The following is a 26,134-nucleotide window of genomic DNA, read 5'->3' as shown; positions in this document are numbered from 1 at the left end:
TATTTGATATTAACCTTTTTGCAGAAGAAATTTATTCTTTTTTTAATATTTTTTAAAATATTTTTTTTAAGTAAAAATTAAGGACAAACAAAATAAAAACACAAATTTTTATCTTTCAAATATTTTTTTTTCTTTATTTTTCCATTTTTCATTCATTCAGAATCATTTTAGATCATCTTTAAAATTAATCTTAAAATAATTAAAATTGCTAATTTTTTTATACACATTTTTTTTTGTCTCTTACATCGAACAAATCTTATAGATACAAACTATTCTCTTGTTTTAATATATATTTATAATATTTATAAACTATATATATTTTTTTATAAGCAAAAGGAATTAACATCTATACTTTTACTTCAACACTATTCATTTAAAAAATAATTAAAAATTATAAAAAAAAACTAAAAAATTTCTCTAAATTACAAAAATAAACATAAAACTTAAAAGGATCACGAAACTTTTTCAGGGGGATTTTTCGTATTTTTTTTTTAATTTTAATAAAATCATGAAAAAAGTTATAATAAAAAATTTTTAATACACAAAAAGGAACCAAATAAAATACTTTTTCATTTATTTTTTTTTTAATAATTTCGTAGAATTTAGAAAAAAAGAATATTAACAGGTGTGAAAAACGCAGTGCCTCTAATAATTAATAATAATAATTAATATTTTTATAAAAAAAAATTATAATCACGAATAATAATTGGAAGAACAAAAAAAGTGTTTAATAATTAAATTTTTTAGAATTTTTTTCTTTATACAAATGGAAGCCAATTTGAATGTAATCGTATGGGAAGAAGGATTTTATTTACAATTTTTAAAAATTAAGACATTTTTCAGTCATTTTTGTTTTTTTTTCTTTTCTCGGCACTAAATCTAATAATCGATCACTTATTTTTTTATTACAAATATTTTTTTTAACATTAAAGCTATTTTATTTTATTTTTTTTTAATTTGATCCGAAATTTAATTAAATTTTAATTAATTAATTAATTTAATTGAGAATCTTGAAATTTATTATTTTTTTGTATTGCAACTAAATTTCGTGATTAAAAACTACATCAGAGCAGAAAGTTGTTGGCACATATTTTTTGTTCTCAATTATTTTATTATTTTTGGGGTCTTCACATTTTTTTTCGCTATGTCAATCAGAATGCAATTTAATATCACAATTTTCCATAAAATATTTTTTTTTCGCAGTACAAAGAGATTTTTTGTACTTTTTCTGTGTGTTTTTGGAAATTGTTACGGATTTATTTGTAATTGCTCAAGTCTGTGGGCATGTCGTCCATGAGACTTTCATGCGATTGATGATGTTGTTGTTGCACTGGACTCACTGAAGAGGGTTTCGTGTATTGAGGTTGGGGCGAAACGGAAGCCGATCTCTGTGGGTATTCTTGTTGTTGGTGATGACGGAGAATTTGGATTGTGGTGAGACCGTTTGAGTTGCGAATCAATCTGGAAAAAATAAAAAAAAAATAATTAAAATTTGAAGAAATAAAAAAAAAAAATAAAAAAAAAAAAAAAAAAATTTAAAAAATTTTTAAAAAATAATTTTAAAAAATTAAAAATTTATTAGGTATAAAAAATTTAAAAAATAATTTTAAAAAACTTAAAATTAATTTTAAATATTTAAAAATAATTTTAAAAAATTTAAATAATGGAAAAATATTTTTAAATTAATTTTAAAAAATTCGAAAATAATTTTAATAAAATTTTTTATTTTAGTTAAAAAATCAAGAAAAAATAAAAAATTAACTTACGGATAACAATCAACACTTTCGCTACTGCCATTTCTACTGCTACTGCTGTTTGTACTCAAGTCTGTTGGTTTCATGTCATCAGTCTCTTGCTCTTGGCTGTTTGCCTCCATCTTAATAACTGGCGGTGGCTGCAAATGAAGCGGCGATGGTGGGACTGGAGATGTTTGTCTTTGATGTTGTTGACTGCTGGCGGCAGCTGCAGCGACAGCGGCACTCATAAAGTTCGAATTTGTCATAATGGAGGCAATGGAGCCATTCATGAGATACGAAGGCGATTGTGGAGGTGCTTGCTGGGCCTGTTGTTGCTGTTGCTGCTGCTGTTGTTCCTTCTTGACCGTTGCTTGTTGATTCGCCATCGTTTGTCGCAACAACGAGATATTCTTAATACTTTTCAATTCGCTTGGATTACGCAAAAATCTAAAAAATAAAAAAAAAATTGTTAGAAAATTCAAGAAGGAAAATTTAAAAAATTATGGAAACTCACTGATAACAATGTCTTTCGCCTTGAACCTTGCGCAGGATGTTCACGCGGTAGTAATAACGTAAGGCACGCGACATTTTATCGTAGTTCATGGACAAATGGTTTTTCTGGATGCCCCAGAGCTTCGCTAAGCCAGCTGGATCGACAATTTTGAAGACGCCTGTGTCACGACACTTCCATGCGATGTAGTTGCTGTACCGTTGTTGAGGATCGTTCAACAATTGTTGCAAAAAGTCCCACAATAAGCGACCATCTGGAAGGAAAAATAATTGTAAGTAAAATTTATAATAAAAAAAAAATATTTAATTAAAAAAATTAAAATAAAATCGTGAAAATTTAAATTTATTCTGAAATTAATTTTATTTAAAATTTATTTATTTTCAAAACAATATTTTATTTAATAATTTAATAAAAATTGAAAAAAAAATAATTTTATTAAAAAAATCAAATTTTAAAAGAATTTAAATTTAATTAGGTAATTTTAACTGATTTTTAAATTTATTAATTTTTAAAAATCAAAATTAATTACGTTTTAAATTTATAAATTGAAATTAAATTTTTAATTTAAAAAAAATATAAGAAAAAAAATTAAAATTTTTTATTTTAAATAAAATTTTATTTAATTTCAATTTATTAATTTTTTTTTTTAAATTAATTTAATAAAGAAAAAGTTTAAATTAATAAAAAAAATCATATTTTTAAAAAAGTGAAATTAAATCAAATAAATTTAAACAAATTATTAAGTTTTACGAAATTCAAAAAAATTCAATAAAAATTAAATTTAAAAAAAATAATTAAAAAATATTAAAAATTATAAAAATAAGTAATTTTAAATTAAATCAAATTAAAAAAAATACAAATACTTACTTGTATTGGGCTCAGGTGTATCAGGGAAAAATTCCCGTTTCACTGGAATGAAAGCGCCTGCCGACAATGGAGTGTTTGGTGTATTTTGATTGGGGAAAAATTCGCGTTTAATGCCACTCAATCCGCCTCCGGGCGTCAAAGGGCTCGGCGTTGGTGTGCCCGAGTCATTTCCGCTAATGGACCATGCCGCAAGTGCTTTTGGCTCCAAAACGAGAGGCGGCGGCAAATGTTTCGTCGTACTATGCTGATGCACATTCCGTTGCGTCGTCGCTGATTGTTGTACCGTCACCAAAGGTGCTTGTTGTTTCGTCGCCTGTTGCTTACTTGCCGTCGACGTACCTTCCGGATATTGCGGCTCCTCATCACTATCGGAATTATTGCTTGCCGCTCCATTACTTCCGGACGACGAAACGCCCGACGATCCTGACGATTGCAAAAAATTACTGCTTTGTACTTGTTCCGACGTCGCGTGCTGCGGCGGACTGCCAACTTGCGAATCTGTCGACGGTGCGGGACTCAAAGTGACACTGTTGCTCGCCATAAATTGCTGCAAGTGTTGCGTGTAGAAGGAATTTTCGGGAGGCGCGAGTGCCGCCCAATTTGGGGTCGGTGGTTGACTGTGGGGCGACAACGGATATCGACTTGTGGGTGTCACGGGCGACGACGGGAGATGTCGATGTTGCATCTGAGCGTCGCGAACGAGCATATGAAGCACGTTGTGAAGCACATCGCCGGCAGCGGGACACCTTTCGGCGAAATCTGTCTTCGACAAGAGACAAATCGCCTTGCCGTTCATCTGGAACAAGTCAAGCTCGAATTTTGGCAGGTCGAATTCACGTTCGCTCCATCGCAGGAAGACGGCGACCTCTTCGCGACCCCACAGTCGGGGATCTGTTAATAACTGTTGCGGCAATTGGGTACGGAGCTCGGCAAGTGGCGAGGGAGGCGCTGGCGGATAGCGCCATAAGAGATCTGAACTCCACATGCCCATTGGGGGAGGCGCGCCCAGCGGTGACAGGGGAATCGGGAGCAATTTCATCTCGTTTCTGTGGTTTCCTGGAAATGAAAAGAGCAAAAATTAATTACCATCCTTTGATATTTCGCATTCGAGAGATAAATTGCACGTTTTTTTCCCAAGAATTTAATTTTTTTTTATCGAACATTTAAAATAAAACGCAACCTTTCTTCAGTAAATATACACAACATAATGCAAGCAAAACATCCGGTACTACAGGTTTTTAACGGAAATTGCTTTTTATTTTAGTACTTGTTGTTTATATTTTTATACTTCTTCTTTTTCTTGCTCGCACTCGCCTACCTACGAGAACATCACTCATTTATGCATTTATTTTTATCTCTCGTATTGATTTTGCTTCTTCTTCTTTCTTCGTCGTCGTCGTCGTATAAACATTTTCCTCTTATTTATTATTGAATGCATTTTATTAGCAGTTCAAAAAAAAAAATGTGCGTGAACTCATTCCAAAATTCAGTTCGAGACGTAAAACAGATTGTCAGGATGTTACGAAATGCGCTACTGATTTTATTGTTCGTGAGCGTTTATTTAATGAAACTAAACAGAAGAAGAGGTTAGCAAGTAGCAAGTTTTTGATTGAAAAACGATCAAATGTCACAACCCACACACAAAAAAAATCTTTGCTTACACGAACGATGTTTAAAGGCGCTGCGGCGGGAGAAAATAAAGTGTCACCTCCTACTCTTCGGTTTTTATTATTATTATTAGTTATTGACCACTTACTTGAAAAAAGTGTACATGGCGTTAATTTTTTTTTATATTTTTTAATTTTTTTTTATATTTTTTTATATATTTTTTTTTTAAATAATTAAAATTTTTTTAAAATAATTAAAATAAATTTATATTTTTTTTTTAAATAATTAAAATAAATTTATAATTTTTTTTTAAATAAAAAAATAATTAGAATAAATTTAAAAAAAATCTGAGATGAGAGTTAAAATTTTTAAGAGATTTTGCAATCACATATTTTGAAAATTTTTATCTTTATTTAATTTATTTTTTTTTTTATTTTTATTAATAAATTAATTTTAATTTATTTTCAATTAATATTTTAAAGATTTTAAATTTATTTTTGAAAATTTTTAAATTTTAAAAATATTTAATTATTTTTTATTTCAATTTTTAGTTTAAATCTTTTTAAAAAATTTTAGCCAGTAAAAATTTTAATAAAAATTAATCTTTTTATTCATTGATATTTCATTTACGTACAAAATTGTTTTATATAAAAATATATTAAAACTCAAAAATTTTCAATTAATTAAATTTAATTATTTTTTTCGAATATTTTAATAAATAAAAAAATGTTTTTAAAAATTTTAAAAATTAAAAAAAAAATTATTTAATTAATTAAAAATAATTTTTAGTATTTTTTTTTTTAATTATTATTAAATTTTTAAATTAAAAAAATTAAGATATAAAAAAATATAAAATTTTAATATTTTTTTGATTTTTTCAAAAAATTATACTAACGAAAATTCGAAAAAAGATGAAAATAAAATAATTTTTTCACAGCAGCGTAATTAAAATTCCCAAAAATACCAATAAAACACAAAAAATGTCCATTAAACACGCTGTACATCAAATAAAAAAAAATCAAAGCTTCTCTCGTCGTTGTTCATCGCATCTTTTCATCATCGCACAACACACATAAAACGCTAGAAAAAACAATTTTATTACGATAACGACCATAAAAATACACAATATTCCACTTGAAGAACAATTCACTCGTCATCGCTTGCCTCGCATCTAACACCATTGCATATCATCATTTAATTGGCTTTAATTATTTCTAATAGAATTTTATTATGTTCAAATGATGATTATTGTTATTAAATATAATTATTATTATTGTAAAACGTTCCATGTGAATGTTGTTATGTTACCGGCACACACATTGCATCTCTCGCGCAAAAGCAACATAATAAGCGATAATGAACTTTTTAACCTTTATCATGAAAGATGCTGCGTGTCGTCGTCGTCGACGTTCGTCTCGTTGCTCTCCATTTCTCGGATGAAAATTTTTCCGTTCTTTGTTTTATATTTTATTTTATTCTCATTTCATTACACTCGTTTTTTTTTTGTTTTTCGTTTTGTAGCCGTTCTTATTTACAACCACTACTGAATCCGTCCCGGACACAATTCTCTCGAGAGATGAATATATATTTGATCATCATTCGACAACGCGAATACGAGATCGATACGATCATCGTGGAAGAAATATTTTATTTTAAATATTTCCTGTATTTCAACTTTGTCTTGTTGTTTTTTTTTGTTCTTCTTCTTGATCGTCGTCGTTTTTTTTCTGATGATCGTAAAAAATTTTACAGTTGAGAATTGAAAGGATTTTGATCAAAAAATAATGAAATAAAAAAATAAGAATTTTGCAAAGTATTTTTTTATATTTTTTTTTAATATATTTTTTAATATATATTTTTTTAAAATTTTTTTTTTTAATTTTTTTAAATTTTCGAAAAAATTTTTAAAAAAATAATTTTTTTTATTTTAAAAGTTTAATTTTATTAATTTTTTTTAAATTTTCTAAAATATTTTAAAATATTTTAAACCTTTTGCACAGTTATTTTAATTTTTTTTATTTGATAAATAATTAATTATTTTTAAACATTTTATTTTATTAATATTTTTTTTAATTTTAAAATAAAAAATAATTATTAAAATATGTGTTTAATTTACAAATATTTTTATTTTAATTAAAAAAACATTTTTTTGTTTACTTTATTGTTGATTTATAATAAAAATTTTAATAAATTTATTTAAATAATAAATTAAAAATATTTCATTTAAAAATTAATAAATTCTTATTAAAATTTAATAATTATTTATAATTATTATTGAATAAATATTTTAATTATTTTTTTTTTTATAAGGTTAGAAAATTAAAAAAAAAATAAAATGTTTAAAAATTAATAAATTTATTTAATTAAAAAAAATTTATTATTAATTCAAATTAGATTTTAAAAACTTTTTTTTTTAAATTTAATTTTTTTAAATTATTTATTTATTTAATTAAATAAAATAAAAATAAAATAAAATTTTAAATAAATTGAAAAGAAATTTATTAAAATTTTTAATTTATTTATTTTTTTTTTTAAATTAAATTATTTTTTTATATTTATTTCTTTAAAATCAATTTAACTAATTTTGTAAATAAAAAAAATATTTTAATTATTTCTATTTCTTTGTTTTATTTAATAAATTAATATAATTAATTAAAAAAAAAATAAATATTTAAAAAAAGAATAATTCTTAATTTTTTAAATTATCTTAATAAATTTCAAAGGGGCGCCTGAAATCAATCCAAGAAGCTTAAACTTCTCAATAAGGCTTAAAAACGAAATTCGTGTCCCCAAAAACAAAAAATAACGAACTCATCTCATCGCAGCATCTACGAACACGTGCAGCTACAGAGCCGAGAATACGAGAAGAGTTCATGTTTCCGTTTAAACCGGTTCTTAATAATTTTTGTAAAGAATGCGGAGAACTAAATCGAGTCGATGTCGGTTGTTGGTGATGCTTCTTACACAAAAATAAAAAAAAAGTACAAAAAAAAACCGAGAAGAAGGAAGAGAAATAAACGCGTATCTCAAATTAAACACGAAGACGAACGAAATGACGATAAAGAAGTGGGTAATAAAAGGCAAGTAAGAGATTTTTACTTTTTTTTTTGTCTCTTTTGCGTTTCTTCTTCGTCATCGCCGAGGCATCTTGCATTCTGACAAAGGTCGGGAACAGGAAGGTGCATGCAAGCAAATAATGAAATGAGTAATTGAACGACTCTTGAATAAACAACAAAAAAAAAGTCATGCGAGTGATTTAATGGCTGATTTGCCGGCAAAACGGCAAGGAATTGAAAGCTGAAGCTTTCTTCAAACAAACAGACGTCATCGTGCGAGTTCGAGGAATGCGATGTGAATTTTATAGTCAAACAATTTATTAGCATTATCTAAATATTTACATTGTTAAACTAACATAAAAATCTTTACTTTACATTTTTTTTACATCATCACAAAAAAAAAAAATTAAAAAACTTGACCGACGTTTGCATTTCTAACAAAACCGACGCGTTTAGTAGCTAGAAGCACTTCAGAAGAAAAAAAATCGCAACATCTTTTGTCACTCATGCTGCAACTCGACATTCCTCGGCAAAGATCAAGAACGACTTTTCAAGTTGAAATTCCGAGAAGTTGTGGCAACAAAACGATCTGCACCAAGTTGAAGCAGTGAAAGAAGTGTCCATTTACAACACAATAAAACGGACCGTTTATGGGATAAATGGTGTGAAGGATCAGGTACGTCTTGCAGTGAAATGCATGAGAAACAGGAAAACGACGCAAAACTATTAAAAATCAGGCAGAAGAAGGAGGAGGAGGAGGACAACAGGGAACAAGTATATTAATAAATCTCGAAAAATGAGATAAAAGGTGTGTCCTGTTTGAACAAAGGAAATAAAAGAAATATGACTTTCGTTACAGATATTTGTTTTTTTTTTTCGTTTTTGTAACAGATGAGCTTTTAAAAAAAAATCTTTAGAAGACAGAATGTCTCTAAGAGCGAAAAGTCTGTTATGTAAGATTTTTTTTTGTTTGAGAACGACTTAGAATTATGGAAATTATTACTTCCTTATTGCTTGAGAAGTTTATGAAGTAGGAAAAAACCTGATTTTAAAACGTTCGTTCTACCGTTTTGAATTTTATTTAATTTAGAACAATCACTTGAGACGACTTTGACAGCGTGAGCAAGCGTTTTTTTAAATTTTGATGAATTACTTACGAGTTGTGTGCGAAAATTGGTTGCCAAGTGTTCAAAAAAAAAATTTTTTTTGTCAATTATTACCTGAAAAGATACAAAAAAAAAAATAAAATTAATATAAATTTAATAATTTAAAAATTTAATTTAATTTAATTAAATAAAATATGTAAATAACAAAATAATTAACATAAAATAATTTTTTTTATTATTTATTTTAATTTAATAAAATTAATTTTTATTTTAAATTTAATTATTGAAATAAATAACATTATTTATTAATTTTTTTTGTTAAAAAATTTGATTTATTTTTATTTATTTATTTTTAATTTATAAATTAATTTATTTTTTTTTAGATAAAAAATTTAAAAAATATATAATCTTTTTTTATAAAAAAAATTTTTTTAATATTTTATAAATTTATTATTTAATTAAAAAAAAATTGAATTATTTTTTTTAAATATATATAAATTTGATAAATACAAATTTTATTAAGTTTTAAAGATTATAATAAATATTTTTTAAAAATGAATAAAATAAAAAAGAAAAAAAAATTATTTTACTAAATAATTTATAAAAAAAAATATTTTATATTTTATTATAAAAAAATAAAAAAAAATATTTATATTTATAAATATTTATTTTATTAAAAAAAAATATTTTTTCAATATTTCATTAAAAAAATTCAATTAAATCAGATTTTTTAATAAAAAAATGGAATTTAAAAAAAAATATTTAAAATAAATAACTTTCATAAGTCATCATCATCATCAATATAAAAAAATACATTCACTTCCTTGTTGCAACTCACAAACAGAACTTATTCCTGCTTCTAGAATACAAAATTATCAACCAATATATTGAATGCTAATACAAAATCATTACGTTTGCGGAAACGTTTTGCGGATCGAATAAATTGATATGCGCGGTGAAAATGTTCTAAGATGAGAGTAATCTGGTTAGTTTAAATAAATAAATAAACATCATGTAAAAAAAATGGAAATTTTATGGATTTTTCCCATTTAAATTAATTTAATGATATGAAAAAAAAATTAAAATTAAACAATGGAAAAAATTAAATCAGGAAATATTTTGATTTTATTATCTTCATAAACAAAATTTTTTTCTTATCAAAAAAAAAATGAATAAACAAAAAAAAAATCTAATCCTTTAATAATATATATAAAAATAATTTTTATCATGATAATAATTAAAAGTATGTTATCTACAATTAATTTTTTAAAATGTTATCAAATTAGGATAAAAAATAATAATTGCGGAAATCCCTATTGACGTAAGTATTAAACACAAAAAAAAATAAATAACCGATCAAGAGGGTCGAAGTAAATCGACACGGAACGCGAAATTCGCGACACGGAAGTACCATAAATTTTTGTCTGTGATAAGTACTACAGACAGACGTGTTTTAATTTTATTTCATATAAACAATTTTTTTTTGCACAGCCGTTTAGATTAATTGAATATACATTACAAACATACGTGTATTGATAATTTTTATTATTATTTTATACATAAAACTCATACATGTGGCAACGACGAAGAAGTAAATAAACGGGTGGTGTTGCTAGCGAGCTGCGAGCGTATGACACAGCGATAAATTTGATGATAATAACAATAATAAATAAAATAAAATATAAAATACGTCAAAGAATTATTTTTTTGTACGATAAACATTTTTTTTATATAGATTGGGACCATATTGCACTTCCGTATAACAAAAGAATGTTTATCAAAAAAGTTCATATTTCCAACTTTTTTTAAATAGAATTTCAAATTTCTCAAGAATTTATTATTTAAATAAAAAATAATAAATCGCATGCAAATTAATACTGCAAACTTTGACAAATCAGCAAATAAATGACCGATTTGATATGTATAGGAAATACGATAAAATTTATATTTTTTTCGATAATTATTATTTTTTTTAGTTCATGTACCTTCTTGTTACTGAAAAAATATTTTTTTTTGCTGTCACAAACAAAAATCAAAGTTCATCAGAAATTAACACGATTCGTGTCAATTTTTTTTTTGCTTAGTTAAAAAATAAATTTATGTTTAAATTTGGCGTCTTTTAAAACAAAAAAAAATAACTTTTAATTGTTTGTTATTTTTTTTTTTAATAAATAAAATTAAAATAAAATTGATTCTTTAATAAACTTTTCTTGACATTTTTAAAAACTTTTCAAAATGTCGGATTGATTTTATTTATTTTTTTTTAAATTTTATTAGATTATGTTAGCGTGACTAATATTCAAAAAAAGATCATGATAATAATTATAAAAAAAGAGTTTTTTTTATAATCATGATATTTTTTCGAGAGTCTAACTAATAAAAAGTTACGTTAGAAACGTATGATAAACAAATTAAAGCGAAAAGTAAAAGAACGCCTCGAGTCATGACTATTTCTTCTCCTTTCCGTATATCATATATATATTGGAGAAGTGTCAGTAACCTATAATTTGACAGGAATTTTTATACCTGTTCAGAACTCTTTCGGGTGTTTGATACACTTTTAAATTAGTATAAATTAACAAAAAAGGTTTTTTTTGTTTGAAATATGAGTGAAGCTTTTTTTTTTTTCTTTCGATCGGAAATTCGGTTCAATTCTTACTTTTGAATATTTATCATAAATAAATACAAAAATCTCTATTATTATTGGCACAATAAAATATCGTATTTCATACATATACTCGAACGCACTTAAAAAATGATAGAAACCGAGAGGACTTAACGATTTTCTATTTTATTTTTATCATTTTTTATTTTATTTAATTTTATTTTATTACATGAACTACTAGAATTACATCACATTAATATGGCTTTCGTTACATGTGTATATCTTATACAATTATGTACAAAACATTATTATTATCATTATCGGTATTTACCTGTCTCTTTTTATATCATATGGTTTTTTTTTGTGTTCATTTAATTTTTTTGTTTGTGTGTCGGTATTTAGAGCTACCTACTTAGCTAAGCCGTGCAACAGGAAGAAGAAGGTGATAGGCAATAATGGCTTATGTAAATTTTGCTGTATAAACATAAAATAAAATTTGAAGCTTTACGAGTGGAAAGTACCTTAGAAGCGGAGAAAAAAAGGGTAATAATAACAATAAATGTTTAATAAAAACTAAACAAACATAAATAAATAGATAATGTGCGCCTCTGGGTTACAATTTGACCTCAAATATAACGGTAAAAAGGTAATTAGATTTTATTCACTACAGTTTTTGTGCCTTTGTCTGTTGCTCCTTTCATAAAATATTATATTTTATATGCACGTCACTTTGAGGGCATATGAATAAATAATAAATGATCTCACATGTGGATGATCGTTTTGCCGTAGATCGGTAACAATTGGGTCGACATATTACGTAAGATACGTAATTTAAGTCCATCGAAATATTGTGACAGCTGAAATTTTTTTTCAACTGTCAATTTGAATTATTTCCTCTATTGGATTTTTTTCAAAATCTGGCTTTTATTTAGATTTTTTTTATTTTTAAAAAATTTTGAGGTTATATTTGATATTTTGGACAAAAATAACCTCAAAATTGTTTAAAAAGTGTCAATTTAAATTTTACTCTAGCGGCGGGAATTGTAAACACTAAATATTACCGACATCTCGTATATTTGCTATAGAGCTCCGTACAGAAATTACCTAAGCCGGTATAAAGTTTCAGTACGGAGCTCTATAGCATTTATACGAGTTATCGGTAATAATTTAAAATAAAATATGTCGCTAGAGTAGAATTTAAATTGGCAAGTTCTGAACAATTTTGAGGTTATTTAATTATTTCTGGACCATTTTGAGGTTATTTTATTATAAGAAAAATCTGAAAGTGGTCTTAAAGGTTAAATCTAAAGTAAAACCCAGATTCTGAGAAAATTCATCTCCATTAGAGGAAATAATTCTCGCATCACTACCTCATTCCTGATGTGTATTCATGTGTGTGAACCGCGAGATTAATAAGTTTTATTGTTATTGCAGCGATAAATATAGGTAGTATGTAAACAGAATTAATTGAAAAAAAATTCTTATTCTCAACTAATAACTACTTACAACCTACTTAGCTTCTATTTAACAATAAAATAAAAAAAAATAATAATAATAAAATTTCTGATAGAATTGTGATTTTTTCATAAGAAATTGATTAAAAACTTGTAGTAATGAGTTCTGCGAAGCCACACGTTTCGCTGTACCACCCGTAACGAATGCATAATTCTGCATATTAATTGCATTTAAATGACGGAAGTGTATTTTTTTCTCGTTTTCTATGAAGGTGTCGTACCTTACATTAAAACTTATTACAATCGAACCATAAAGTACTTGTTAGGATTTAAATAAGAAATCCAGAAATTAGCAAACCACGCACTTTTGTATGTTCGCGCCTTAGCCAAATACGTGTGAAATACCATTTCCGTAGAATTAAACGTAAGATTTTAATACGCAAAGGTGACTGACACTTCAAGGTTAGTTTTCATCTCTCTCTCGTGATATTATTTAAAAATATTTGAATCTGCTTCTTTGAATCGCTTGTAACTTATCAGCTAGCCTTTCTAATGTCGTTTCTCGCTTCTTACTCTATCCAAAAAAAAAAAATTAAGAACAGAAAAAAAGTTCATGCGTTAATAATTTGGTCGTTTTTTTTCTAAAATTATATTAATCGACCAGATAAATGAATCTGAGTGGCTCCGTATTTATTATTACTATTAAAAACCTGATGCTGATGTGATATTATCTAATGGAAAATTAAGAAACAACAAAAAACTTGAAATCACGACACTTCACGAGATAAATTTTTTTTTGTTGTTGATTCGTATTTAAAGTAGGCATTAATATTCTAATCTAATCATTCCTCCTTTCTTTTTCAATTTATTTCGTTTCGGTTGTTTTTTTTTCGTCTTCTTCTATCGGAGACTAGTTCATTATTATTATTTTAAACATTATCATCGTTTCGTTTAAAATGATGTTCTTAGCTACTATTAGTCTACTACTTCTAAGATATTATTATAAAATTTGTTAAAAAAAAAATAAAATTTGTTTTTTTTTTATTTAAATTTTTTTTTTAAATATAAATCTTGTTAAAATTTCATGATTTATAATAATAATAATAATAATTTTTTTAAAAAATCTATATGTTAATGTTATATAATAATAATAATATATATAATATAATAATATATATAATATATTTTATATAAAATTTATATTATAATAAAATTTATTAATATAATATATTATATATTATAATAATATATATAAAATTATTATATATTTATTAATATAACATTAACATATAGATTTTTTAAAATTTTTATTATTTAATATATATTATAAATACAAAATTTTAAAAAAAAGTGGCAAAATTTATTTTTATAAAAAAATAAAATTCTATTATTTTTTATATTTGGGTATATTCAAGTATTATTATTATATTATTATTAAATGCATAATTTTGGCTTATAATTTTAAATTTATAATATTAATATAAATATAATATATAATATTATATTATAAAATATTAACATATATTTTTTTAAATATTATTTTTATTAATTATTATTTTATTATGAAATTGATATAATAATAATAAAATATATATGTTAAAATAATTAAAAGTTATCAAAAAAATCATAAGCTACTGATATTTTCTTTCTTTTTATAACTTTTATTGTATTTTTAACTACCTTTCAATATATTTTTTAATTATATATGTTCAACATATATAATAAATATATCTACAAAAATAGTAATAATCATCGTTCAATACATTATTTTTCAAAAATTTGAATAGCCCAAAGCAAAATTAACTCTTTTTATTACTTTCCTGCCTCTCAATCCCTTTTTCTTTAGATATGTTGCCATGTGATGCTTACCAGACAAAAGCTACTAAAATACATATATAATGTGAAGTAGTAAAGAAAAGTCATCATCATCATCGTCAGTCGTCAGATCAGCTTTTCAATAGATTTTTTTTTTACTTTTTTGTGGCACGGCATGGATTTTTTTTTTATTTATTTACTACTTCACTACACCTTTAGTATTTAAGGTATATTCGTGTAACATATATTAATTTTAAAATAATATTAATAATGAGTTAAGACACCACGATTAGGATAGAGGAGAGATAATAGACACAAAAAAGGTAAATATATTACACAGCAACAACAGTTTTGATCGTTATTTTAGAGTTCATTGGCTTTTTAATATTTTTTTTTCATTTTTTTTTTGTTTCAGACTTTTTACCTCATTCTTTATATTTTTTTTCATTTTTGGAGTTATCGGTGGGTTGTTATATGTCTAGCCGATCGATACGAAACAGGTTCAATATTTCGCGATACTACAGGAAGTTTTTTACAGCGTGATCGCTATCAGGAAGGCAATGCGATAAGAAATGGTCGCACTTCGTTCTCGAATGTCAATTTCATGTCAGACTGTCTCTCTGGCATATCAATTCCTAGTAGAATTTAATTTCCTTATTGCATCATCGGCATCATCGCATCATCATGTTTGCTTCGAAAAAAGGTGCGATAATACAGAAATAATGTAAGTTTATTGAAATACACAACAAGTCAAATAAAATTAAATTAGGTGCTGATTAAAAAATGTGTACGACGACGAACGGCGATAAGAAATGTCAATGATTTAATAACTCTCCATCAGCAGTGTTTTGACGTGCTCACAGGCTATTCACAGGCAAATGAACGTCGAATTCTTGTTGACACAAGCAATAATGACAATAACACGAAATAGATTAGAGTTAAGTAGCAACAGGTAGTTGTCGTGAATTTTGTCAAGAGAAGGAATAATCTACCGACGACCAAAAAAAAAAAAATTTTTTTAAGTAAATTATTTTAAGACAAGTGCCCTTAAATCGCTTTTAAGTACTTTGCAACACAAAAGGGGTGCTAACATGCAAATCCGATACCTGTATTTATCTTCCTTATTTCTTTTTACTGATTATTTAATTTTTTTCTTGTTTATTCTAGCAAGTGCACTTGAAGACAAAAGGGACACTCATTATTCATGGAACACAAAAAGATCAAATGTTTGTTTAGGTCCGGATTTCGGACATGTTAAAAATTTCATTCAAAAAAAATTATTTAATTTTTTTTCTTTTTTTTAGGGAATATTTGAATAGGCAGACAAACAGTAGTCTAGTGTTCCATGGAAAAAAGAAAAATTTGAAGTGTAACATGAGAAAGGTCAGGTAAGATTTTTTTTTGAACTTGAAAAAAATTTTGCAACCGCAGAATTTTGCAAATTTTCCACGTTTGTTCATGCTTTCTAAACTTGTATTTGCTCAAATATAATTTATATTTGTGTGAATGCGGAAGAACATTATCTCTGAATTACTCTGACTGTATATGTCATCATCGTCATATTATCGCCATCATTCATGTTCATACATCATAAACGTGCTGTTTGCATTTTTTTTCTTCTCCATACGAAAAATATTTAATTTCATGTGCAAACAGTGTTATCAGTGAGAAAACATACTGATTGCGTACATTTCGAGTACAATTTTTTTTTTCGGGTAGAATTTTGCACCCAAACTAGTTCAAGAATTTTTTTTCTTGTCGTTTTGCTTCGAGCGACATTTTGTGCTGTCGGAAACAACACCTGAAAGTCACTTAGAACGTACACATGCTCGCACAAACGGTAAACGGTAGACTGAAATTAGCAAGTTATTCTTCCTGTTGTCCTTGAAGCAACGCGTGTATGCAAAAAAAAATATAAGAATCTTGTGTTTGTTTACAGTTATAGTCGTTCGTTTTGCGAGATAACTGTCAATTTTACGAACAGGCAAGAAAATTGTAATTAATATGACTGTGTGTGTGTGTGTGCGGCAAGATGTTGGTGGGTGCATTCTAAACGATTGTGGTAGGAAGTTAATTTCAACTTCATTGTTGTCGTTTTGTTGTGAAAGGAGTGTTTTATGAGTTTTTTATTGTACGATGGATAAGTCATAAAAATTGCTTTGACAGTAAAGGAAAGATGACAACTTGAAGATTTTTTTTTAAAGATTCATTTTACTTTTAAAATTTTTTTTTTAATTTCAATTAAAAATTTTAATGAAATTTATTTAAAATTAAATCGTAAATTTTTGTAACTGTCTAAAAATTGTAGTTTTGTGTAAAATTTTGATATAAAAATTAATTATTAAATTAAATATAATTTTTTTTTTGTTTAAAATTCAATTTAAAAATTATAATTAAATAAATTAATTATTTATTTTAAATAAATAACTAAATTAAATATAATTTTAAAAAAATCAATAAAACTATTTTTTTTTTAATTAATTAATTTTTTTTATATTAAATTCAATTATTTAATTTTGTTAAAATTATTTTTTCTCTGAATTTTTGGGGGACGATTATATTGAGAAAAATTTTTTTTTTTAATTTTGAAAATCAAATTTTTAAATTTTCTTGTGATAGGCGCCTTTTACAATAGATTTTTATTTATTTAGAATTTAATTTCTCCTAAAAAAGTACAATTTTCTCGTAAAATAAAAATTTTTTTTTAAATTATTTAATTATTTATTTTAATGAATTATTTTTTTTTTAATTTTACTATTATTTTGTTATTATTTTTTATATAATTTAAATATTTTATAATTGATATAAAAAAAATTAAATAATTAAAAAAAATAATTTTTTTTTCTTAATTTAAGGTACTTTTTAAAATTTTCATTTTTCAAAATTAAAAAAAAAATAATTTAACAATAATATACTGAAGCTTAAATAATTTTTAAACTGTCAAAATAATTTTTTATGGCTTAGTCTTAAATAATAATTTTGATTTTTACTCACTAATTCCTTACAAAAATGACTTTTTAGACCAAAATTGAACATACCTGAAAATAGAAGAAGAAAAAAATTATTAGAAATTTATTTTTCTCGTACTTTCTAGAAACATTTAAAACAAACAAATCTAATTCATCTTTTTTTTTTATCAAAAAGGGGTTCTTTTTTAACTTTTCATCCACCCATAAAACAAAATACTAAAAAAAATAATAATAAATGAAAATCCATTTATCCATTGCAAGTGCATTGAAAATGGGTTTAATGGCTTATCATTTCCCAATTTTTCTGCTTGATGACGGGGAAATTATCAATGAATAATGACACCACACTTTTGTTTGTTTGTTCAGCAAAAAAAAATATCGCAGGGAGGGTGCGAAACGCAGATGTTTGCGTAATAAAATAAAAAAAAAAATATAAAAAACTATCAAATTTAAAAATAAAAAGGGCGATGATCATTTTTTTGCTGTTTTATGTCATCTGTACCGTTTCAAGTCATCATCGGTGAATAAACCAAAAAAAATACAAGATCATAAACTTGTAAAGTAGCAAACAAATTGATGTACGAACAGGTTCTCGAACACAATTCTAACAAAACAGAACACAGCCCACACGTTTTTTTTTGTTTCGCGCGTCGTCGTCAAAGAAGAACGATGACGCAAGCATAACGTTCTGCTTCCGCTTCTTGTCTTCTTGCCGAATGATGAGCTGTGATGAGATTTTAAAACGGATGAACACAAAATTGTCGTTTAAAAAATATTTTTAACAAAAGATTTCGTAAATAAATTTCTCATAAAGAAACGGTCGCCTTTAACGAGCCTCACATGCAAATCGTGTGAAAGAAGCGGAATAATAGACAAGTAAATGGAATATTTCTTTAAAGAAAAAAAAAATTACGTCGTCGTCGTACACATTCAATTAAAGTAAATAAAATATATAAATATGTTGCCTTTTTGATATGTGGATGATGATAAATGTGTATAAGACAGTCACAGACACAATATCTTCCGTACAAACGCGTCCCGTATAGCGAAAGATATTTATAATAAAATATTACAATAACGACGACGACGACGCTCGATGCAAAGAGTTATGCATGCATATAAATAAATATAAGTCGCGCTCGGCACAATTGTACTGAAAAAAGTAACGTAAGTACAGTTTAAAGTAAATGCGAAGCGAGGTCAAATTGCAAATAAGTTATTTCCGGCTTTGTTTTTCTTTCAACGGAGCTTCGATCGTGTCTTGAGTGAACGAAAATATTTTTTAAAAATTTTATTGAAGTCAAATGTCAATTTTTAATTTTTTTAAAAATTTTTTTATTTAAAAAATTATTATTTAAAAATTTAACTTTTATAATAAAATATTTAAAAAATATTAATATGTTGAAATAAAAATAAAAATAAATTTAAATAATATTAAAAATAATTTTTAATAATTTTTTTTTTAAATTTTTTTTTTTTTATTTTTATTTAAATATTTTTTATTAAATATTATTAAATATTAAAAAAAAAAAAAATAAAAAAAATATTTAAATATTTAAAAATATTTTTAATTCGATTATAAATCATTTTTAAAATATTTTTAATAATTCAATAATTTTTAATTAATTTAATTTTAAAAAAATTATTTAAAATATTCAAAAAAACTGACATTTGACTTTAAAAAATTTTCTTCAAAATATTTTATTTCTTCAATTTAAAATACCGCAAAAACAGAGAGAAAAAAATCTAAATTGGTCAAATACAGGAATTTCCGCTATTTTTATTAACGCGATCATTATTTATATTTAATTTATTCAAGAAAAATATTCTATTTGCGGTTCGGTTCTGTACGTTAATTAAAGAAGACATTAGCATACACATTTTCTGTTACGTACGTCTTTGACACACAAAAAAATAACCAATTTAAAACCAATTCTTGAAACTTTTAAGAGAAACGAATCAAGAAAAAAAAATTGAAACGGAAATCCCGTAAAACAAAAAATTGTCAAAAATTCTCAGAAATCATCGTGACATGATTTTACATCCGATACGTGGACGAAAAAAAAAATAAAATAAACGGCTTAAACACTTTTTTTTTGCTGCGTCGTCGACTATTTGCCGCGTCTTGGCATGCAAAAAGTGATTCAAGTTAAAAAGTGTAAATTGACTAAAGCGTGCGATATATCGGAATACTATATAAATTCGTGTATGTATGTTGCCAGCTATTATTAATAATAATAAATAAAAATCCACAATACACATTTAAGTCGTTACTATTTTGTACTTTTATACAGGAAATTGTTTAATTTCAAGCAAATGAAGAGAGAAAAAAACTAATGTGGTCGTTTCTTTTATATTATACTTTTTTTTTCGAACAAGTCGTGATAGTTTTTTTTTTCTTCAAGTTAAAGCATTTATTTTATTATGTCTTGCTTCTTTTTACGAATGTTATTAAAATACGCACACGAGGCAATTATTAACGCTCAGTTCTGATTCCGGTATAGTTCCTTCCAGGGCGTTAAAAACGAGTTTCTTTCACTTTTAATTTATCAAAAATTTAATTTCTTAGATAACGATTTTTTTTTATTATTAATATTAATAATTTAAAAGGTTATCAATTAACGGGTCACATAAAATTTAATCAAGTTACACAAAAAAAAAATCATAATTAATTCAGAAAAGCAATTAAAAATGACATGTGTGATTAGCAGCGTGTGCAAATTTTGAGTTCGTGTCAAAGAGTCTGTCATGTTTCAATTTATTATCATCATATTTTGTCTTGATTTAATAAATAACTATGAATATGTATTGAGATGAGTAACATGATTTTTTTTTGTTGGTAAATGAGTAATTTTGTAGTTTTAATTTTTTTTTATTAATTTATTTATTTAAAAAAAAAATAAAAAAATTAATGATCAAATTATGTTTAAATTTATTTATTTTTTTAAATATGAATCATCATTAATTTACTTGCGCCGGAAATTTCTTCAGAATTTATTTTATTTAAAAAAAAAATGTTGAGTGAGTCATCTTAAAATTTTTGCGTACAAGATTTTTTTTTAATTTTATGAAGTTTAAACAATGAAGTGTGACAAAATTATGGGGAAACAAATTAATGACTCAATCCTTTATTTTATCAAAAATTATCAAAAAAAATGGCACAAGTTTTATTATCGTTTATTAAAAAAAAATTAAAAAATAATAAAATTAACATGAAAAAAAATATCTTTTGTTTTTTTTTTCAAGTTTTATTTTTATATTGGTTGATTCATTATTTTTTTGGGACACACCACAAAAAAAAATTATATAATAAATATTTTTTTTTTCTTTTTTTTATATTATATTCATTTGTATCAACAATAAAATTTGATCTAAATATTTTTTTTATAAATATTTAAATAAAATTAAAATAAAAGAAAAACATTCAGGTCAAAGATGTTGTTGATCTAATATTATCATTAGCATTATTATTATTATTTTTATTAAGATCGAGCGAAAAATTTATTTTAAAATTTAATTAAAAATAGAACGTCCGAATTTATTTATGACTCGTGAAAATTATTTTAAATAAATTTATACACGAGAAACACTGCGGAAGTTACGAAAAATTTACTATTTGTCAAAAGTTACGTTCACATATACTACCGAAAAAAACACGTGTTATGTATTTGTTTAATTTCACTTCCTACTGTGAGTGAAAGAAAAATATTTTTCATAAGCACACGTTCGATTTAATGCGAAAAGAATCTCCTCCCGTCCATTTTTTCATCTTTTGAGCCCTGCATCAACCCCGCATAATTACCTCTTGCATCAAAAAAAACGGCTTAGTCATGCAGAAAAAGGGTTTTCGCTGTTTTTTCCCGTACAAAAGGCAAAAAATGAAAATGAATAAAAATAAATTACAGAAAAAGCGTGTAATGTAATTAATATGTAAAATAGGCAGAGCACGCGACCTACCCCTCGTACAATGTAGAAATTTATTGTCGCATGTTTGTAAAATTTCCCCCAATTTCCGTCGTCGTCGTTGTAGCATTCGTCCTTGATTGTTCAATTGCACCCTCTTTAAAAATCGTTCGTGTGTGCACCTGTGACACTGCGCTGCCTCTTTGTGTACTGATTTGCGGTACAAATGTTCATGAAAATTAAATTTTGTGTGTTTTTTCGCAGTTGTTGCGTCACATTGTTACTTTTTGAACACTCATCAACCATCAATCCTTCGGGGATTATCTTTCGCAGTGACTCTTGAAATTAAAATGACTCGAATGGGGAGTTCAATTGACTGATTTTATGCAAAAATAATTTTTTTCCTTTGTTTTAAATAAAAATCTCCGTTACTAATGAGATTTTCTTTCGACGGACAGGAAATTTCATTTCCAACCACCCCATGGAACAAAAAAAAAGATGAAAGGAGGAAAAACGGACACTCGTGCCAGTAAAAAATAATTTAAATAGTTTTGCATCATAATAAAAACGACGCTTTTTCCAAACATCCTCCATCGTAGCGTTATAATAATGCACAGAGAAATATAAATATAATAATAACAGTGAATGATTGTCTCATTTAAACAGGAAGGGTGCATCCCCTTCCTTTTTTCACACACACACACACACACACATTTAATTTCATTTCGTCGCAATAAAAGGAAGGCACAAGTGCACGTTCGTACGGAGGAACACTTGCAAGGCAGGATTGATCACATCTCACAGGATATTTGTATAATATTTCACTTCCCTATTTGTTTTTTTTTTTGATGATGATGAAAAGTTTGCCCGTCCACATGCGAAATAATAAAAAAAAATCTCGCATTGGGAATTCCAGTTAGTCGGTCGTTTTCGTTGGTGATATGATACGCAAAAGAAGAAAGACGCGTCGAGGGATGCAAAAGGTGATCAATCATTCGTCTCTCTTATTTTTTTATCGAGAAAGTTACATCTGTTATCGTCTCGTCAATTTTTAAATAAATAAAAAATTATTTTGAATTAGCAAGGAATTTTTTTTTTGAAGTATAATTTTTTACTAAAACTTAAAAAAATTTTAATGTAAAAAAAGTAAATAATTTAAAATTTATAAATTTTTTTTAAATATTAAAAAAAAAAAAAAAAAAAAAAATAATTTAAAATAATAATTTTTTTTTAAATAATTTAAAATTTATTATTTTTTAAAATAAATTTTAATTTAATTTTTTTTATTTTATTTAATTTTATTTTAAAAATTTTTATTTAATTTTTTTTATATTTTAAATAATTTTTTTTAACATTTTTAATTTATTTAGCTTTTAAAATTAAGTTAAAATATTTTTTAGAATATATTAAAATTTAAATAATTTTTATTTTTAAATTATTTAATTAATTTTAATTATTTTTTTTATTTTTAAAATAAATTTATTTTTTTTTTTTCCTTTTTTTCCCCAAATAAATATTATTGTATAAGGTTAACTTTTAAAAATTACGGTTTATTGCAAAAATAATTTAATATTTTAATAGTTTAATATTTTTTATTTATAAAGAAATTTTAAAATTAATTTTAAAAAAATATATATGTATAAAAATAAATTTTGAAAAATTTAAATAATTAGGGATAAAAAATTCATAATCATGGCAAAAAAAAAACTAATTAATTTTATAATAAATTTCAGGCCCTTTGTACACAAAATTTTTATTTCGTTTTGAAAATTTTGTTCTAAAATTATTTTATTGAGAATTTTTTCTTTTATAAGATATCAAAATATTTTTTAAAATTTTTCAAACCATTATATGAACAAAATCACATAAAAAAATGGACCAAAAACAATGTAGCACACGTAACATAACCCACAAAAAAGAGCGAAATGATTGAAAGTGTCGAATTTTTCACTGCAAATGTCAATCTCTTTAATCGACGCCCGTTATGAGTCACCGCATTGCATAATTTTATCACACATGTTACAATTTTCGTGTGACACAACGACGCTTCCTTAGCTTTGCTAAGCCAAGGGATCATCATAAATTTCTCCGAAAGTAAATTAAACACACTTCAAAACGAGAGCGAACAAAAAAATGTAAGTCGCGTCAAATGATGAAATAAACGTTAAAAGCATTACACCCGAGCAAAATGTGCTCATGTAACAACTTGAGTAAACAGAGCGCGCGTCTACTCATGCAATTTATATATTTTTCCGTCTTTTTATAATATTACTAATCATGGAATGGAGTGCCTCTTGTTTGCTCCGACACAACGTTCTTCGTTCATTATCTCAACTTGTATTTATTTTATACATATATAGAACAATGCGGAAGTGCTCTGACGATGATTATTATTATTATGTGTGTGAAGTTCTTATTGCATTTATTTTTATAAGTAAATGATGGACTTTCATATGGTAAATTGTGTTTGTAGCTCAGAGTGCAGTTGATGGCATTTACTTTTTAAATTAGATGATTATTGCATGATTAATGAAGAAATTTGCGCGCCGAGGAAATATTTATTGAGGCTACGAAAGGTCGAGAATTTTTTTTTTCTAATTAATTCAAACCAAGCTTAATAAAAAAATAAATTTAATTAATTTATTAAAATTTAAAAAAATTAAAAAAAATATATAAATTTAAATTTTAAAAATTTAATAAATTAAAAAAAAATAATAAAAATTTTTTTCAGGGCCTGAAAGTGTGACATTCGTCAAAAAAAAATAAATAAATAAAAATATTTAATTATATATTTTGTTAATCTTGAAACATTATATGACCTAACCTTCATTTCCTTGCAAAGTTCTAAAAATTTTTTTTTGTTTATTTTTTTAATAAACATCAACAAACAAGCTAAAAAAAAAGAAGAAAAAGCGGGCGTCATTCTTCATAAACATGGCAAATTATTATTGTAGACTAGGAAGTTTCGTCTCTTTTCATTGTCTTTATTATATTATATTATTTTTATTTATTGTTTGTCTCTTGCGTCCACAAATAAACATACACACGACGACACGAGAGAGTGCATGTACGAGTTCAATGTCTTTTTAAATGCATGTTTTTATTATTATTTATAAGCATGCACATTTCTCTCGTTCGTCATCTTTTTTTGTCATCGCTAGATAGATGAATTTAGACAAGAAACCGTTATTAGAGAACAAATTTTTTTTTTTTTTGACGAAAATGATGATAAAACATGACAAACAGTTAATAAATCACTGTTCCATGCGACAAATTAAGAATGTAATAATTACTTTTTTATTCTTTTTTTCTTTTTCTTGACTTCTGAGTTAGAATTTTTAAGTATATCTAATGATTTTACAACATATATATTTATAAAAGTTATAAAAAATGAATAAAAATCTGGAGTAAAGTTAATAGTGAGTAACACTTTTTTTTATAAAATTACGAGCAAAGACAAAAAAAATAATTATATATGTTTAATATATATGTTAAGCTTATAACATACCTTTTTTATATATATTTATATTTATTAATATCCGTTATTTACCGCTGCAATGCTCGCGCGATAAATAGAAATGTGATTGAAATGTCTTGTAATTTTTTTCTATTTTTTTTTTCAATTTCTGTGCCACATGTGTCTCATGTATAATTTTTTTCACCTGTATGCACGTTGTTTAGTTGTATAAACAGTTACAAAGTACTTTTTATTATTATTACTTGTTTTGTGGCCATATAAATATTTGAGTTGTTCAATGTGTCATCGAATTTATTTTTTTTTCTTTATTTTTTAGTAATTATTTCTCATTATTTGTATGTTATATATTATGTATGTATATTTTTTTGTGTGTTTAAATATAATGTTTGCTTTCAATAAATGTTAATTTTTTTAAAAATTTCTTCACGTCTCAGATTTTTTTTGGTCGAAAAATATTTTTTCCACATCCGGTCATTTAATTTATATTTTATTATACTTTTTTGCTTATTAATTTAATTTTTTGCTTCATATATATTTTTTGTTGTATATTTTTTATTATTTATGCACTTCGATGGATTTTTTGTTTTTTTGTAAATATTTTTTTTTTATCAAATTTGTGTTTTTTTCTACAGGCACATGTCTCTCATCCCTACATTATCGTCTTTAAAGCACAAATTTATTATCTTGTTAATGTTGTAGATTTTTTTTGTTGTGTTTTAACTTATAAAATGCATTGGATTTGTATAAAAAAAACAGAAAATTCTTTTCTTGTTGTAAGAAAAATAATTATTTTCTGCAATATATTTTTTTTTTGTATTTTCTTGTAGAGTAAAATAATAATTTAATTTTTATTTAGTACCGGGAGGCGCACACAAAATATTTTTACCGTCTCACGCCAAAGACCGACCATCGACTACTAAACTATGTACAGTTTGTCAAAAGTTCATTCTGAACAACAAAACATTATTTTTCGTACGTCTCGTGGATGATCATTTTAGTTCGTGCGGTAGACACAAATACAGATGC

The 26,134-nt window shown here is 25.0% G+C and overlaps 1 protein-coding gene across 1 annotated transcript; it reads right to left on the bottom strand.

Annotated features, from left to right (window-relative positions):
• Positions 1-690: 690 nt before the first annotated feature.
• LOC134830135 (ets DNA-binding protein pokkuri) lies at positions 691-26,010 on the bottom strand. The gene is made up of 5 exons (XM_063843519.1): positions 25,139-26,010; positions 3,115-4,170; positions 2,251-2,500; positions 1,767-2,183; positions 691-1,461 (listed from the first exon to the last, which is right to left on the bottom strand). Exons 2-5 carry the CDS (start codon positions 4,151-4,153, stop codon positions 1,257-1,259), a joined length of 1,911 nt encoding a protein of 636 aa, XP_063699589.1. The 5' UTR covers positions 4,154-4,170; positions 25,139-26,010; the 3' UTR covers positions 691-1,256.
• Positions 26,011-26,134: the final 124 nt, after the last annotated feature.

This window comes from Culicoides brevitarsis, chromosome 2 (assembly GCF_036172545.1).
Source record: "Culicoides brevitarsis isolate CSIRO-B50_1 chromosome 2, AGI_CSIRO_Cbre_v1, whole genome shotgun sequence".
NCBI classification, from domain to species: Eukaryota; Metazoa; Arthropoda; class Insecta; order Diptera; family Ceratopogonidae; genus Culicoides; species Culicoides brevitarsis.
The sequence above is the reverse complement of the archived record's forward strand: the minus strand, read 5'-3'. Positions and strand labels throughout refer to the sequence as shown.

Excerpts from the sequence above, each read along its gene's own strand:
- LOC134830135 (XM_063843519.1), bottom strand. The coding sequence starts at position 4,153 with ATGAAATTGCTCCCGATTCCCCTGTCACCGCTGGGCGCGCCTCCCCCA. Across the intron at positions 2,501-3,114 it reads TACACCTGAGCCCAATACAA|ATGGTCGCTTATTGTGGGAC; the intron begins GTAAGTATTTGT and ends TTTTCCTTCCAG. Across the intron at positions 2,184-2,250 it reads GGCGAAAGACATTGTTATCA|ATTTTTGCGTAATCCAAGCG; the intron begins GTGAGTTTCCAT and ends TTTATTTTTTAG.